We start from the raw sequence: 18,353 nt of genomic DNA on the forward strand, positions 1-18,353 counted from the left end.
AAACTAAATAAAATAGTTTACATTTAAACCAGGTGAAAACATCGCAGCCAACCTAAATTGTCACTGGCTCTCTTTCTTTTTGAATATATTCTTCCAATCATCCCCTCTTGGATTAACATGTACAATATCTATAATACCAAACACAAATTTATCAAAATTTTCACAAAGAGCTGCATGTCTATATAATGCATTAGTAGGTTTTTGATTTTTGATGTCATTTAAATGTTCGTATATTCTGTTTTTCAACATACGCTCTGTTTTTCCTACATAGAAATGTCCACTTGTATTACACCAAGCCAAGTAAACTACTCCCCTTGTATTACAATTTCCCTTCTTAAAAAATATTTTACTCCTAAAGTTGTTATCCAAAACTAAACTGGATTCTTTATTAATATATGAGCAATAGGCACACATACCACATTGCTTTGTCCCTTGTGTGACTACTGTGATATTATCTAGTCTGCACTCCAATAACTGTTTAACATTGTATCCCACTTTGTTAATGAACCTGGGTTTATTCCCTACTTTATTAAAAATTTCCTTATTTGTCCTAAATATGTTCTAATTTCTTTCAAAAGCTTTTCGAACCATACTTGTATTTATATTATACTGTAAAATACAAGCCTTACTAAAATTCCTTGGCGTACCATTGAAATCTTTTCCAATACCTTCAGTCACTGTATCAGGACAGGTACTGAGCAGTGGTTTATATTTGTTCCCCCACTGATCATAGACTTCTTGGAGAATCCTATCCAACATATACGATGGATAACCTCTCTCTGAAAACATGTTGGAAATAACAATAAACTCTCTAGCTAAATCTTCTTTACTTGATGTCATCCGCGCTACCCTTATAGCCTGTCCTTTGACAATACTTATCTTCTGTCCCAAAGGATGATCACTAAGTCTTTTTTCTGTATATTTGTGATTTAAATTTTTCTTTTTCTTTAGATATAGATGTATCCAAAAAATTAATAACTTTCCTATCATCGAAAAAGCAAGCAGTCACAAACCAATAAAACCAAATTCCAAGGTCAAAAACAGTTGCAGGAACCAGCAATAATGTTCAAACACTCTTCTTTATTCCAGTAAAAGCATAGCCAGTAAATAGACTAAATAGATTGGAAGAGATTTGGTCAAAATAATTAGAAAAATCTTGTCAGTAAGGATGATCAAAATTGTATATTCATTCATAATGAATTTCCTTATTGGTTAAAGAGTTTTCTTTTCCTTTTGGTTTTCACTACATATACACATGCGTGGATCTACCATTTAACAACATTTATTTGTTTTTGACAGTGAATGTTTTTTTCAGAGTGATTATTACAGTTTACGAATATTATAGGTGGTTCATGTACATTTCTCACATTTGTTCATTTTTGGTCAGTTTGTTTTTATGTCCGAATAATAATAGTTAAGGTTTTTAACCAAGTATTATAAACAATCAAATATTTTTAGTTGGAGAATGTTTCAAATCTATGTATTCAGATATACATGTAATTTGCATTGGTTTTAATATTTGTTGCATCTAAGAGATGTAAGAGATGCAACATATATTTTTTGCAATACTGCTAACATTTGGAGTAATGTGTCTTTAATACTATTATTTGTCAATAACAATGAGATAATTATTTAATGAATTCAATTTACATGTTATATATAAGCATGGTATTTGGTAAGCACTGTTGTTCTGAGGAAGCTTTGTATTTAACAAAGGGAAAGCGTGCTCAACAGTTATTATTCCTTCTCGTTTTTTGGGTCGTACTGGCTATGCTTTTATTGGAATAAAGAAGAGTGTTTGAACTTTCCTATCATACTGATATGTGAATTCTAAAAAATCAGTACTGGAGTTAAGATGTTCTATAAATTTGGGGATTTCTTCCTCCAAACCTGCCCATAAAATAAATATATCATCCAGGTATCGAAGATATAATTTAATATGTCTCCAAAATGAGCTCCTAATAACATGTGATCTTCCCAACCCACTAATACTAAGTTAGCATATACTGGTGAACATGTCGCTCCCATAGGGACACCCTTAATTCCCTGATAATATTCACCCTCGAACCAAAGAAAATGATTTTCTAGAACTATACCCATAAGTTCACAAATAAGGTTAACCATATCATTTTCTAATCCTGAATATTGAAAAAGAACCTCTTCAAAAAGGACTAAACCTTCTACTTTCGGGATACTGGTGAACAGGTCTTTCACATCAATTGTAAGAAAAATAATATCATTGGTATACAATTCTTGTTTAACACTCTTCAAAAAATCCCAAGAATCCTTGTAAGTGTGGTATCTTATTAACTACTTGTTGTACACATGAATCAATAAACACAGTTACAGGATGAATTTTTCACCCCCTAGCAGCTACAATTGGTCTAAAAGGTGGTTTTCTGATGTTTTTATGCATCTTCGGAATACCGAAGAAAACAGGAACCACTGAATCTTTCCTATATAAAAAAATCATAAGTATCCCTATTGATCCTACCATCCAACAAATATTCTTCCAAATAGGAATCAATCCTAGAATATGCTATATTAATCTGGTTCTTGGAAATTCCTATATAAGTACTATCATCAAAAAGTAGGTTTAACATTTCATTAGAATAATCCATACTACGAAATAATACAACCCCACTCCCCTTGTCTGGAATCATAACTCGTGTGTTTCTATCACTTCTCAAATCATTCAAAAGTTCACATTCCCCCTTGGTTAGATTCCACTTATTACCACCCCTATGGTGTTTAAAAATATTACAAATATCTTCCATTACTAACCTTTCATACGTCTCCACCAAGGGGTGTAGGGTGGGGTTGTATAAAGTTTTTTTCTTAGGTAATGTGCAATTATTCTGATGAGTATACTGATTCATCTCTTTATGTTCCAAATTAATTTCCAAGTTTAGTGTCCTCGTGTAAAACTTTAAAGCCATAATATTATCAACCAAATCTCCTTTTGTTGATGGAATAAATTTCACACTTTTGGAAAATAGTTTAAAATAATCATTGGAGATTAATCTATCTGAATAATTGTAGATGGTAAACCTTCTTTCTGGTGAACAATGGTATCCCTATTATCCACTGAACCATTAGTTGGCGTAACATTCAATAAAAGTTTCTCTTGTGTGGGTAATAGTTCCTGTTGTACTCTCCCTTCTCTGTGTAGTACTGTGCCAATCTCTGTGAGCGCCTGACCACTGGAAAATCCTCACTTTCCTGGTGATTTAGATTTTCTTCACTACCATCCCACCTTATATTATCTCTCCCAACTTCACTATACTTTGGTGACATGTGTCCATTGTCTTATAAAACCTGTCCGTTCACCAATAAAGGAATGACCAGCGGCAAAACAATTCTCCTTCTCGGATAAAGATGAAATAGGTTTAGGTCTTAATAAAAATACATTACAGTATTATGAAAAACAAAGGGAACAAATTTTGGTTCAGGAGTTGGATAAAAAAATTAAAAGTGATTTATTGTTTTCACATTTTAGTACATTATATTTTAAGATGCTTGACAAGATTGACAAAAGATGTTATAGTATTTTTCAAAAGAAAAAACGTAAATTGGAAAGGGACCAGAAGTGTTATCAAAACAAGCAGGTGTATATTAATAAAGCAGATAAAGTAGGTGGATGGTCTTACACCAGGAATGGGAGGGGTAAACAACCATCTGAATATATACAAGATGGGCAAGACAATGGACACATGTCACCAAAGTATAGTGAAGTTGGGAGAGATAATATAAGATGGGATGGTAGTGAAGAAAATCTAAATCACCAGGAAAATGAGGATTTTCCAGTGGTCAGGCACTCACAGAGATTGGCACAGTACTACACAGAGAAGGGAGAGTACAAAAGGAACTATTACCCACACAAGAGAAACTTTTATCGAATGTTACACCAACTATTGGTTCAATGGATAATAGGGATACCATTGTTCACCAGAAAGAAGGGTTTACCATCTACAATTATTCAGATAGATTAATCTCCGATGATTATTTTAAACTATTTTCCAAAGGTGTTACATTTATTCCATCAACAAAAGGAGATTTGGTTGATAATATTGTGGCTTTAAAGTTTTACACGAGGAAACTAAACTTGGAAATTAATTTGGAACATAAAGAAATGAATCAGTATACTCATCAGAATAATTACACATTACCTAAGAAAAAAAGTTTATACAACCCCACCCTACACTCCTTGGTGGAGACGTATGAAAGGTTAGTAATGGAAGATATTTATAATATTTTTAAACACCATAGGGGTGGTAAGAAGTGGAATCTAACCAAGGGGGAATATGAACTTTTGAATGATTTGAGAAGTGATAGAAACACATGAGTTATGATTCCAGACAAGGGGGGGTGGGGTCGTATTATTTCGTAGTATGGATTATTCTAATGAAATGTTAAACCTACTTTTTGATGATAGTACTTATATAAGAATTTCCAAGAACCAGATTAATATAGCATATTCTAGGATTGATTCCTATTTGGAAGAATATTTGTTGGATGGTAGGATTGATAGGGATACTTTATTTGGTATTCCGATGATACATAAAAACATCAGAAAACCACCTTTTAGACCAGTTGTAGCTGCTAGGGGGTCCAAAATTCATCCTTTAACTGTGTTTATTGATTAATGTGTACAACAAGTAGTTAATAAGATACCACACTTATTAAAGGATTCTTGGGAATTTTTGAGGAGTATTAAACAAGAATTGTATACCAATGATGTTATTTTTCTTACAATTGATGTGAAAGACCTGTTCACCAGTATCCCGAAAGTAGAAGGTTTAGTCCTTTTTGAAGAGGTTCTTTTTCAATATTCAGGATTAGAAAATGATGTGGTTAACCTTATTTGTGAACTTATGGGTATAGTTCTAGAAAATCATTTTCTTTGGTTCGAGAGTGAATATTATCAGCAAATTAAGGGTGTCCCTATGGGAGCGAAATGTTCACCAGTATATGCTAACTTAGTATTACTGGGTTGGGAAGATCAGCATGTTATTAGGAGCTCATTTTGGAGACATATTAAATTATATCTTCGATACCTGGATGATATATTTATTTTATGGGCAGGTTTGGAGGAAGAAATCCCCAAATTTATAGAACAGCTTAACTCCAGTACTGATTTTTTAGAATTCACATATCAGTATGATAGGAAAGTTATTAATTTTTGGATACATCTATATCTAAAGAAAGAGAAAACTTTAAATCACAAATATACAGAAAAAAGACTTTTTGTAACGCTTATTTACACTTTAAGAGTGATCATCCTTTGGGACAGAAGATAAGTATTGTCAAAGGACAGGCTGTATGGGTAGCACGGATGACATCAAGTAAAGAAGATTTAGCTAGAGAGTTTATTGTTATTTCCAACATGTTTTCAGAGAGAGGTTATCCATCGTATATGTTGGATAAGATTCTCCAAGAAGTCTATGATCAGTGGGGGAACAAATATAAACCACTGCTCAGTACCTGTCCTGATACAGTGACTGAAGGTATTGGAAAAGATTTCAATGGTACGCCAAAGAATTTTAGTAAGGCTTGTATTTTACAGTATAATATAAATACAAGTATGGTTCGAATAGCTTTTGAAAGAAATTGGAACATATTTAGGACAAATAAGGAAATTTTTAATAAAGTAGGGAATAAACCCAGGTTCATTAACAAAGTGGGATACAATGTTAAACAGTTATTGGAGTGCAGACTAGACAATATCACAATAGTCACACAAGGTACAAAGCAATGTGGTATGTGTGCCTATTGCTCATATATTAATAAAGAATCCAGTTTAGTTTTGGATAACAACATTAGGAGTAAAATATTTTTTAAGAAGGGAAATTGTAATACAAGGGGAGTAGTTTACTTGGCTTGGTGTAATACAAGTGGACATTTCTATGTAGGAAAAACAGAGCGTATGTTGAAAAACAGAATATACGAACATTTAAATGACATCAAAAATCAAAAACCTACTAATGCATTATATAGACAAGCAGCTGTTTGTGAAAATTTTGATAAATTTGTGTTTGGTATTATAGATATTGTACATGTTAATCCAAAAGGGGATGATTGGAAGAATATATTAAAAAAGAAAGAGAGCCAGTGGCAATTTAGGTTGGCTGTGATGTTTTCACCTGGTTTAAATGACTATGTTTCATTGGCACCTATGTTATTAGAAAGAGCCAATATATAAACTATTTTATTTAGTTTAATAAATATTGTATGGTTTATTTTTTGCTAATTCTTTATTACATATTAATTTAAGGTAAAAAAGTTTTAGCTTAAGGTAACAGTGTATGTAATATCATTTTAGACATTTGATATATATAATTTTTCATTTATATATATTTATTATATTATTTTCTTAATACTAAGGTTCACAGTAACATAGAAGTTTAACATATTAAATACTTGGTGGATGAATTTATTTAATACAAAATTAGTGGGTTAGTAGTGTTTTATATTTATATGAGCATGTATCTTTAAATCCAGCAGTTTGATTAGTGATATCATGGTTTTATTCAGTATTTAAACGTGATTAGTTGAATTGTTCTGTTTCTGATGAAGTCTCATTTTTGAGATGAAAGCGCTAAAAATGTTACAATAAATGTGTTTTGGTTCGCTGAATCTAATTGCCAACGTGTCCTGGTTCGCTTATACAGATTTCGATTAATTTATTGTTTGTGTTCCCAGATCTCTTATAATGCCTTCTGTGTTCAGTGGACTACCGTCAATGTGGTAATTCATGGAAACCGGGTTTTTCCCAAAGGGAAATGACACATTTTTTGGCATTAAGGTCATGGTTCTGTCACCAGTCGTTGGTCTCAGTGAGGCCTTTCTGTAGGATGTCAGCATCATTTGGGGAGTTAAGAATAGCTCCCAACTTGCAATCATCTGCGAACTTTGGCAGCCAGAGGCCCTTCGTGTTGGCCTGGACTTCAGAGACGTAGATACCAAACAGGAGAGGACCCAGGACCGAACCCAGTGGGACTCCACACGTGACTGTTTGGCAGTCTGACTTGGGAGTCACATACTTTCACACTGTGGGTTCTATCTGTGAGCCAGTTTGCAACCCACCTAGTGATACAGGGGTTGATGCCTAACTTAGTGAGTTCTTCTATGATTCCTGAGCGGGGAATGGTATCAAAGGCCTTGGCCAGCTCAAGGTAGGCTGTATGAACCACTTTGCCTTCATCCACAGTTCTGGTGACTGACTCAAAGAAGTTGACCAAGTTGAGGAGGCATGATCTACCCTTCACAAAACCAAACTATGTGGAATCCAGAGTTTGGAGATTCCCTACATCTTTATTTATTAGGTCCATGATGATGCATTCCATAGCTTTGCATATCAGACTCGTCAGGCTAATGGGGTGATAGTTCCCAGGATCTGTAGTCGCTCCTCCTTTGTGGAGAGGGATGACTATAGCAGTGTGTCATTCGGTAGGGACAAATCCTGAGGTGAGGCTGTGATTGAACAGGGCACACAAGTGAGGTGCCAGTTCACTCTGTAGTTCATGTAGAACATGGTCAGGGATATTGTCAGGTATTCTTGACCTTGGACAGTACTGTTTTAACCTGTGCAGCAGTAATACTGGGTGTCTGGCAATCTGCTGGTATTGTGATTGGTCCTTGGGGGGGGGGGGGGGTAAAGTTGGCACTGAATCTGTCGGTCAGTATACTGGCAATATCTGTTGGCTCGGTACCATTGTGTAGTAGCTCAGAGCAAATTTGGGTATTGCAGTGGAGATACTGTACATAACTATAGAAGGCCTTGTGGTTGTCTTTACTATCTGCTGCAATTCTGTTTTCATAGCTAGCTTTAGAGGATTTGATGAGGGATCTCAACTTTTTGTTGAGGCTGATAAGGGAGTTTTTCCAGTCTTGGGACTTCACCTTATTCCGCATCGGTTTCCTCCTTCTGTTGTAGAGTTTGTTTATGACAGGGGACCACCAGACTGGCTTCCTTTTTCTGGAGGAGAGTATCTTGGTTCTATTGGGTATGGTGAGATACATGCATTTGTCTACATGTTTGCACAATGCATTGGTGTATGATTTGGCGGTCATGCAACTATTCTCCATTTGCAAGGGTGCCATGAAGTTAGCCACATCTGTTTTTAGGAGCCCAAAGTTAGCTTTGGAGAAGTTTTTCATGATAATTACCTTTGCGGGGGGGGGGGGGGTGAGGATTTCCAAGGTGATTAGTTTGTGGTCAGATCTAACCAGGGAGGAGTTGACTATTGGTGTAGAACAACGGTCACCATGTTAGTAATGACCAGGTCAAGGATGTTGCTACCTCTAGTGGGGGTAAGAACGAGCTGGTATAGGTCATTGGAATTAATGAATTCCAGGAAATGTTGGGCAAGTGTATTGGTATATGAGTAGTTTTCCTAGTTAATGGAGGGTTAGTTGAAGTCGCCCAGTATGAGTGTTAGGCGGCAGGACCCTAACATTCTCCAAGGTGCTTAGGAACGTGGAGTGGGAGTCTTGGGACATTGTTGGGGACCTATAGCAGGCTACAACCTGAATCGCTGTCTTACCCAATGTTACCTGTACCTGAAGTATCTCTGATGCGTTATATTGGGCTACCAGTCTGGAGGTGTGCACATCCTTTATGAATACGGAAACACCATTCCCTTTGGCTAGGGTAAACAGTCCCATTGTCTAACCAATGCCCAGTAAAGAAAATAAAACTATATAATAAAAAAAGGTTGTGGATGGATGGGTTGATGAATCATCCCGTTCATACCTCTTACACATGTTAGATTCACCTCTACTGACAATGAACTGATTGCTTCAAGTTTATTATTATTTTTTTAATTTATTTTTTGGACAAACTTGTCAGAAAAGTAACAACTACAAATATCGTTGTAACATATTCAACACAAGTAAGCAAATGCAATTCTGCTGCACATTCTGCGGTGACCACTTAATTAAAGCAAAAGCTGACACGGTCACTACAAACTGCATTCCTAAAAAAGTAATGGGGACTGCATAACAAAACTAGCCTCAAAGACTGACCTGAAAGTTTGGCTCACGTTTGCTAACAGATTATACTCATACCTAGATTCATTTCTCAACTGAAGTTAGCTGTGTAAGTAAACAATTAACTTTATTACTATGTATTCATTCATTTTACGAGCAGCAGAATACTTGAGGGATGACTTGCTAATCAGTCACACTTCCAAAGTCACGTACCTTTAATGTCGTTTGCTATGCTTTTCCAAGTATCAGAGAACTTAATGCAGTGGCCACACCAAGAAACATAGAATTGCACCAGCCAAGCGTTACTAGAATTCAGCACAGTCCTCTCTAAATTGTCTGCATCAAGCACTAAGACGTGATCCGAGGCGCTATAGAGGCCAGCATGTGCCACTGGCAGTGCAGACAGGAGCTGTAGGATAGCTAGTAGCACAACAGTCAGAGGGGTACTACATCTAGACTTAAGAACTGAACAACAGGCATTATACTGCTGCGCCATCTTCCGCTTTACAGCTTCCCTTTCTGTTCGTTTTTTTTTTTTTTTTTTTGCACGGGAGTTATCCTATACGATTGTATAATTTACCACAATTGCAGACTTCTACCCGTAGCCAGCAGATAGGTTTCCATGGGAAAATCCGTATTCAGCACTGGTGAGACACCTTAATGTCACTGCATGTCCAGCAGGACGTGCCCTCATGTCTCCGCTTCCTACCTGTGACTTCTTTTCTCATATTTGCATAGAAGGGCTTGTTCTACCAGTGTAAAACTAAACCAAGCGATGTCGGGGCGGAGCTACGTGACAGAGCACCCAAAGTTTGTTTTTAAGTCCTTTTAAATGAATTCCTATTTGTTAGGTGAAAGGTGAAGTGGTCCTAATTCTAAAGGTGACAAGTTCACGCAGGGCACGTGCATAATGCTGGTGTAATTTTTATGGTTTAATATAATTATACAGCTTGCCTTGAGTTAGGGAAGTAATACATATGTTTATTATAATTTTGTCTAACAAACAGTGGTCAAAAACAGCAGCTGTACATAAAGTCAAGCAAATGGTGCGAATCCACTGTAGTGTCAGTCGATGTGCACCACTTTAGTAAAATTCTACATCGCTCCGCTCAAGTTTCTGTTAACAAAAGCTTCCAAACCCTCCCCAAAAAGGGACATGTCAGCAAACAACAAATGATTACTACTGTATCACTGTGGTTCAATTTCTTGTTCCCTCCCGTTAATAAAAAAAATGTATTATACTTTTCCGCTTGAGTTTGTTTCCAAGGGAATTTACCTTCCCAAGCCCTGATACATGACACGAGGAGCAGGTGAAGTTATAGCAATCATAAATACCCCATAAAAGTCGCACTCCGTATTCCGGAGAGGCTATAGCAATCAGATGTCATGTATAAAAATAATTAAAATGAAATAACATTGGAAGGTTTTAATTCAAAACGGTTCTGTGAAAACATTCACGTTACCAATGACTACAAAATAAAACTAGCAACACTTTCCAGTACAAACAGTTTCTGCTGCAACTTATATAACACTGTACTCATCGCCAAGCATTTAATAAGTTCCGGCATCAGCGTTCACCATTCCTCCTACGTTTTGTAAAATGGTGCGTGTGCATGCGCAATCCTTTGTCGTTTGTGTTCACTTCAAGGGGACGGGTGTTCTTTTTCCTATGAGTTTATTTTTTTCATCAGACCCCCCCCCCCCCCCGAAACTGTCCTTCACAGAAATGGGTTTTTACTGTTGCTTGTATCGTGAAATGGAATTAACGATGCAGTTAGTGTGTATGATAAAATAAGTAAATTACATTTTTTAATTTCCTTTGTATTGAAAATGGGCTACAATTACTACAAACCTTCCATCCAGAATGCAGAGTCGGCAATAATACCCCGCTTCTAAATGAAATATGAGTAAGAGCCCTGGAAACCTAGGTTGATAATTCCTAATTCCCTCTTCCTTAACCACCATATTTGTCAGGAAATCCCTCTTCTTCTGTCTTTTCCCAGTCAGGGGTCACCAAAGCAGATCACCTGTGCTCATGATTGGCAGTAGAGTTTTTACAGTGTCAAGTTGCCAGCCTGGCACCCAACCTTCCAGGGAAGGCACACACACACATGCCTAGGGCCAGTTTAGTGTGTCCAATCCACCTACAGCATGTCTTTGGGAGGAAACTGGAACACCCGAAGGAAACCCACGCAACCACAGGGGGGACATGCAGATTCCACACAGAAGGCACCACAGCCAAGGATCGAACCAGAGAACCTCTTGCTGTGAGGTGGCAACGCTAACCGCTGCATCACGGTGGCCGTCCTGTCAGGAAATCTCTCTACTTGGTAAAAATGTTAGCCAAGTGAATATCACCCGGGTCTAAAGAGGTTATTGTCCCCTTGTATTCAGCACTGATCAGACCAATTATAGAATATAACACCCCTTTGGCACATACCTCACCAGACATATCAACCAGTCTGAAAGACCCTTAGAGGTTCCTAATAAAGAGGATCATAGACTTAAATCTCTAAGCTACCAGAAAAGACTAGAAGCTCCCTGTCCCTTTTTTCTTTGTTGTACATGTTCTTCAGAGACCTATGTCTTGCCTTCTGAGCAATCAGGTACCCAGTAGTCCAAGATCTTGTGCACCTTCACAAACCGGTATCACAACTACCAGAACAAGATATCTAAACCTGCTTCAGCAGGTACATAAAACAAGGTGGAGAGACAGATTCATTACTCACTGCCTCCCTCGCCTCTGTAAAAAACACCCCAGCAGATAAATTGATGTGTTATACTATCATCCTACAGTTGGGACCTGGATAATTGGATGGGTATTCATAAATTTGCCCTGGGCATGACTGGCATAGCCATTCTTGAGAAGGGATGTACAGTCTAGGCTGGAAACTAGCAAGACTCAGTAGCTTTGAACTAATTATGATTCCTATGAATTATTTATTTATCTATCTATCTATCTATCCTTTGTTGACCTGTTTAGTCCCACTAGGTTAGTAGCTTCTTTGTAGGGGAGACTTGCGGTGGTATTTATACTACTAGGAGAACTTCCCCTACTCTGTCAATAGGTTCCATGAGGTTATCCATCTGAACTACTACCAACTCAAGCAGATGGGGCCTCAGCTTATCCAAAGGATGGCACACTCAGGAGTGGCGCTCTCCCCTTATGCTGCTGTGCAGTGTCAGCAATCAATCTACCTGGAGAATCAGGAAGAAAAAGTAGAACCATTAATGTTGTACCCTAAGGTACAGTTCTAAGTGTCCATGACTACTGTTACCATATACAGTAGCATTAGTGTACAAGATAAAACAAAATATGTATATGTTAAGCGAAAGAAAAAGTTCTACAGGGTTTCAGTGCAGCTTACTTTCATCACATCAAGTTTTTGAGTTGTCCCAACATCCTTAAGGTGTGATGAGTGTAAGTTCACTGCAAAATGCTTTTTTGTTTCTATTTCACTTGAAAGACTGTTAAAAATTAATTAAAACTTAGTGCGTAAAGAAAAAAAAACTTTACATTTTTCCTGTGCTTTTCTACCAAGGAGTTTGCATATTATTTAACCTTTATATTCTGCATCATGCATCTTGCTCATATTAAACAGAGAGCCACAGAACTGCAACATAATACAATCTATACAGCTAATTAACTTTCTCTGTATCATCACACTGTATACTGTTGTTGTCTTTTCGGCTTTTTCCGGTAAGGGGTCGCTACAGCGGAACTCCAGTCCGCTAATGATTGGCAGTAGATTTTTATCATCACACTGTATACTATGACTGACAATTGGTATCGATTCAAAGGTCATAGGGGTGCAGCCTTTGAGACAGATGTTTATTATGAAGACTCAACATGAAATAAAGAAAAACAGCAAAATAAGACCCTATACATAATTCTGTTAGGTAAGGTAGAAGCCTCTCATTTAAACATTCAGGCTTATTGATTTGGGGTCTTTTTATGCCTGACTAGAGCATTCTGCAAAGTATTGCCTGCACAACAGCAACACTAAACACAAGTACAGCAACACTAACACAAGTATTTGTTAATATAAGATTTTCAGTTACAAACATACAACAGTATTTATTCAGTTGTTCTTTTATTCATTCCTTCATTCTCCAATTCCTGCTTTATTCCTTTCAGGGTTACGTAGGACCTGGAACAGCTTCTAGCACTCAGTGCTGACAAGACAGAGATACTAATCCTGGATAGCATACCAGTCTGTCACACACACACACACACACACACACACACACACACACACACACACACACACACACACACACAAACCCTCATTCACTCACTAAAATATGATATGCACAAATTCAGGCAGTTTGGATGACTGCCAGTTTGTCTATTTATGCCTTTGGAATGTGCAACAAAACCGGTGCACCCACTGAAAATCCAGGCAGACACAGGATGAATATGCAGGCTGTACCAAAAAGGTGCTCCTGCTTGGAATCAGACTGGAGAAGTAATGACATTTGTAAAATTTAAGAAGCAAGTTCATGAAAATACCCATACTGTATGTTAGAAATCAAAATAGTAACTGCTAAAGGTACAAGGTACATTTGTGAATTTATATGCAAGGGCTTAATTTTGGGGATTTGTTATCAGTAATGTTCAAAAGTTTAAGCAAGCTGTTCTTATGAGTAAAAGTACTAAAAATGTTCATGTCTTGCTTAGAAGGTAGCTCAGTACAATAAGCAGAGTATCGTATGGCGGGTGAAAATGAATAAGAAACACAGGAAACAGGAATAACACTAGATAAGTAATCAGAGGACCATAACAGGCCTAGCCATATATACAGCTTTAAGTAGACACACTTAAAAGTTCTTGCCACCCTTTATGGAGTAGTTAATAGTGCTCACCGCCCTAATCAAGCAGGGCCATACATGACAACCCCAGTGTAAAATGGTGTCTATCCATCAAATCATCATAACTAGCTTTATGATAGATATTTCTGAAAATAGACAACTTTTTTCCTGAAGTACTTCACAGAAATGGCTGTTAGATGTGAAGTAAAAATAGTGGATCCTGTGGAGTTACAAGACTGTACACACCTATTTAAATATAAGCTTGTAACTTTGATGAGTAATGAACAACATATACATTTTTTCTTAGCTCCTTTGGGAGATTCATCTTATGGTCTATCATTTCCTTGTATATTTCCTTCACTGATTTTGCGGTCGCTCTGCAAAGTTGTCTTTCCAGCTGGAACTACATATTAACAGTGGCAAGTTCATGAAGTGGCATCTCATAGGTAGTATGTTGAAAATGTATGACCATAGTTTTAAAAAATGGCCAAGTTAGGTTGTTATGTTAATTTGATAAAATGTTCATATAAATGTATTGAACTAGCAATCCTTTTAATACATACCATAAGCACATTTCTCATTTTGTGACTGCATCCCCAGAAGTAAAGACACTATTCTAGAGAGGGAGGTGTTTAAATGGAATGATTGATTGGAGATAATGGAGACAACAGGCAGCTGTTTCCTTATTTAGACAGGAAAGAAAAAATACTAAACAAAAGGTAGGTTTCTCTATTTCACGAGGAGATACTGGTGTATTGGATACTTTGCAGTGTCTGCAATTGAAATGTTGGTTTCAGGAAACAGGGTATTCCAGTGTTATTTGTCAGTGTCATTTTGAGCATAGGCATTGGCCTTCACAACGGGAGGGAGAGTGGACAGACAACAACAACTATAGTAAAACAATGAAAAAAAGCCATACTTGTAGTTTCTACTCATAAAAGACAGTTTTCTTACTTCATGTATTAGAACACTGGCAAAATGGGTAGCTGCTAATGTTTGAAAGTGGTCAACTTGGCATTAGGAGATTACACACCCCTAGTGCCATTGGTATGCATAGATTTCAACTATGAGATTACCAGCCATAGTGGGAGGATGAGGATAGTAAAAAAAATGAAACTTCACTCGTGGTTTTTATTCGTGGAAGACATTTTGTCTTATCTGATTTATCAGGACTGTAGCAGAAAGGACACCAACCATTCTCTGTGAATGGGAAATTTATTACTGGTAGTTTGGGTACCAGCGGGACCATTTTTTTATTTTCGATGGTTGTCAGCAATAGTTAGTGTATAGGAACGGTTCAAATGTATACAACTTAAAATGTGAAACTGCAGTTGCTGTTTGTCTTGATAAAATACATCTTTTTATTTCATTTTATTTAATTTATCAGGACTGTAGCAGAATGGACAAGTACCAGAGTATGAGAATGTTAAGAATGTGAGTCTGGGAATCCACAGGACCATGTTTATATTTTGGTTGAGGATGGTATTCACAGTTAGTGGAGAGAGAAGAAACTGAAATATATTGGTTAGAAAGTGAAACTTGTGTGTGACTTCTAGTGTGAAGCTTTACTAAAAAGACTGAGGGAAGATCAATCTTCCCTTGGAAACAGTCAAAAGGCATATTATAAATGTAAAACAATGAAATCATATCCTTATTTAAGAATAACAAAGGTTAGTTTGGATACCATGAATGCCAGGTGTAGGATATCATTCTAGCAATAAGTAAAAGTAGAAAGCGGTGCTCACAGTCCTGCAAGAGTCAACAAAAGACATTGAGGGACATATTGAATAGCTGGCAGATGCAGAAATGCAAGTAAATGAAAACTTAGGCTTACCATCCTCACTAGGAAAAGATATGTAGTGAGCCGGTAAAGCTGAATTCTATCTTTTATAACGTAGGTAATAATGTTTTCAGACATCAAACAGCCTGGCTAATATTATAGCATTGGCTACAAGCTTTCTGCTGAGGTTGGTCACCTATATAGGTTCATAGGTAGGTACTAGGCTATCGGCCCGAGGGCCTACGTAAGCCTAGCCAACAAGGTTCCCTGGCTTACGCCACCCAAGAAAGTTATTTTACTGTGCCACTGTCAGGCAGAGACACAGAAGTGATCCCCGGGGTGTATTTCCTATTTCCCATCCACTCATCAAGATTTTTCTTGAAGAGTGCTTACGAAAACCTTTGCTTGACATAGATGGGTAGCCTGTTCCAGAGTATGGGAAGTCTCTGGGACAGGAATCTATCCCTCCAGCATGTCCTGTTTATTGTGGTGACAAGGTTTAGATCCCTAGACCATTTAGCTCAGAGGGATTGGGATTTCTTTAGGTGTAGCATGTCCAACAGCTCTGGGTTTGATATAGCTTTATATGTTAGGCAGAGATCACCTCGGAGTAGGCAATATGCTACAGAGTAAAGCTGGAGTTTTTTGAGACGGTCAATGTAGAGCATCTGTTTGAATCCAGTAACCTCTTTGGGAGGTACTTCTGTGGCCTTTCCAGCTGCTGCAGCTGTCTTGTGAGGTACATTCCAAAAGGGGCATTGTACTCTATAAAGGGTCTAATGAGTGTCGAGTAGAGGGGAACAATGACCTCTTTTTTCCTGGATGAGAACCCTTTTATGATGAAGTGTGCCACGTAGACAGAGTTCCTGCTGTTTCCATACAACTCACAACTCATCTGTTATTTTATTTATTTACTTTTTTAATATATTATTTTTAGAATTATTAGATATTGTTATAAATGTCTATTAACAGCTTGCATTACATTTTATCGTATGTTTAATTCTTTTATTGTTGCCTATACTTTCAGTAATGATGCCAATAGCTGGCACTTTGTGATCTATGTCATATTTTTTGATCCTTTACTGCTTAGTTGTATTGGAGTTAAAATGGGAAACATCTAGTTGGACATCCTGGTATAGAAAACATAAATAAGCAAATATACAGCTGCTAATAATCTACCCCCCCCCCCAAAAAAAAAAAAAAAGAAAAAGCAGCAGGAAAAGGAAGGCACCCATGCACAACATTTTTATGCCATCCAGAGCCTGATCAGGGAAAACATGGAAAATATAACTCAAAGCAGTGGCAACAGTAACAAATGTAAAGAAGTGCAAAAAAAAAAAAAAAAAAAAACTTTAGGAAAATGAAGACTGTGGTAAGAGAGAAAAAATACAGCTCCAGGGTATATTAGAATGATTAAAAGAGATGGATTGCATATAATGTGCAGAAGGTTTACTGCAATAATGTACAAACCTTCCAGTGGCAGAAATTAAAACAGAATAATTCTTCAAGTTTTTATTTCACATTAACAAATAATTAATAAGTCTCCACAGCCCCTGATGATTAGGTTGAAACACTTGTTGTGAAGGTAAGCTCTGTCACTGTTGTGGCAAGCAAGGAATTAGTTAATATGGGGTGAGTGTGTCCACATTAATAATGATTTATCTGCAACAATAAGAAAAAGTTAATTTTCATCAGTGAGTTGGCTGTGTATGTTGAAAAGACTTGAGGTTAGACTGATTTATCCTGTATTCTTCAGCATTATGTATCCACCCAAAGCCCAGACATTTGCCAGTGAGGATGAGGTGGAATGAGATGCCAAAGCATACCAGAGGATCAGCAACCAGACCAGGACAGAACAAGAAGCAGCAGGAGGACAGAGCTTCAGTGCATACGAGTGAGAACTAGTCAGCTGTGAAGACTGCCAGCGGAGCCATTTCCCTTGTTTAAGGGAAAAATGTTACAGAGATAAAAGGAAGCAGGGTAACAAAAGAAATAATTAAATGCTGCAGTAACTGGGTGCATTACAGAGGAGCTACCAGAGCAAAAAAAAAAACTCAGCAGCCAAATCAAACTATTTCAGTCATATATAAAATTTTTCCAGGTAGCAGATAACATAATAGCAAAAAGACCAGTATCCCAGCTCTGTGGTATAGAGGAAAGAAGCCTAGTTACGAACAAGATGGCTCCTGTTTGGCTAGCAACTGAAGTACTGTAACAGCTAGGGTGGGGAGGATGGGCATGAGAGGTCTCTGCTGGTTGCCCATCCTGGGATAGGAGGGAGGTGGTTGTAGCTCACCACTTGGGTGACACTGGGTGTTACAGATGCAGAGTATGAGCCTTCATTAGCATGTCACCACTGTGTGAACACACTGCCTTGGGAAGTAATAGTGTGGAGGTACATTCCCACAACAGGTACCACTTACTGGAGCTCAAGTAAACCGTCACAGGGGAGGGAGGAGCTCCAACTTCAAAAGGGAGGGTAAGCTGCTCCATCGGTCCTGAAAGCTTGCCCTCTCCCTACCACCTGACTCTCACTATAGGGAGGACTAATGGGTTGAATAGACACACCAGGCAGGAGCACATGGGTCATGGCATGTTTGTCTTTCCCAGAGTGGCCTGTATCTCACCCTTAATAGAATAAATAGGCCAACTTGATAAAGGTAGTAGAGCTATCAGGCATGTCCAGTGAAAGAAGATAAATGGCGCTAACTAAGTGTCTGTGTTGGGAGGGTTTGATGCTTACTGTTTTCATAACTGTAGTGATGACTTA

The 18,353-nt window shown here is 37.5% G+C and overlaps 1 protein-coding gene across 1 annotated transcript in view; it reads right to left on the reverse strand.

Moving 5' to 3' along the window:
• QSOX1 (quiescin sulfhydryl oxidase 1) overlaps nucleotides 1-9,737 on the reverse strand; it is a 1,259,897-nt gene extending 1,250,160 nt beyond the window's left edge. Inside the window, exon 1 of the mRNA XM_044085745.1 lies at nucleotides 9,205-9,737. Within this exon, the coding sequence (XP_043941680.1) occupies nucleotides 9,205-9,487 (283 nt within the window). The 5' untranslated portion in view covers nucleotides 9,488-9,737. The remainder of the gene's footprint in view (nucleotides 1-9,204) is intronic.
• Nucleotides 9,738-18,353: the final 8,616 nt, after the last annotated feature.

This window comes from Protopterus annectens, chromosome 10.part0, assembly GCF_019279795.1.
Source record: "Protopterus annectens isolate FY-2018-M chromosome 10.part0, PAN1.0, whole genome shotgun sequence".
NCBI classification, from domain to species: domain Eukaryota; kingdom Metazoa; phylum Chordata; order Ceratodontiformes; family Protopteridae; genus Protopterus; species Protopterus annectens.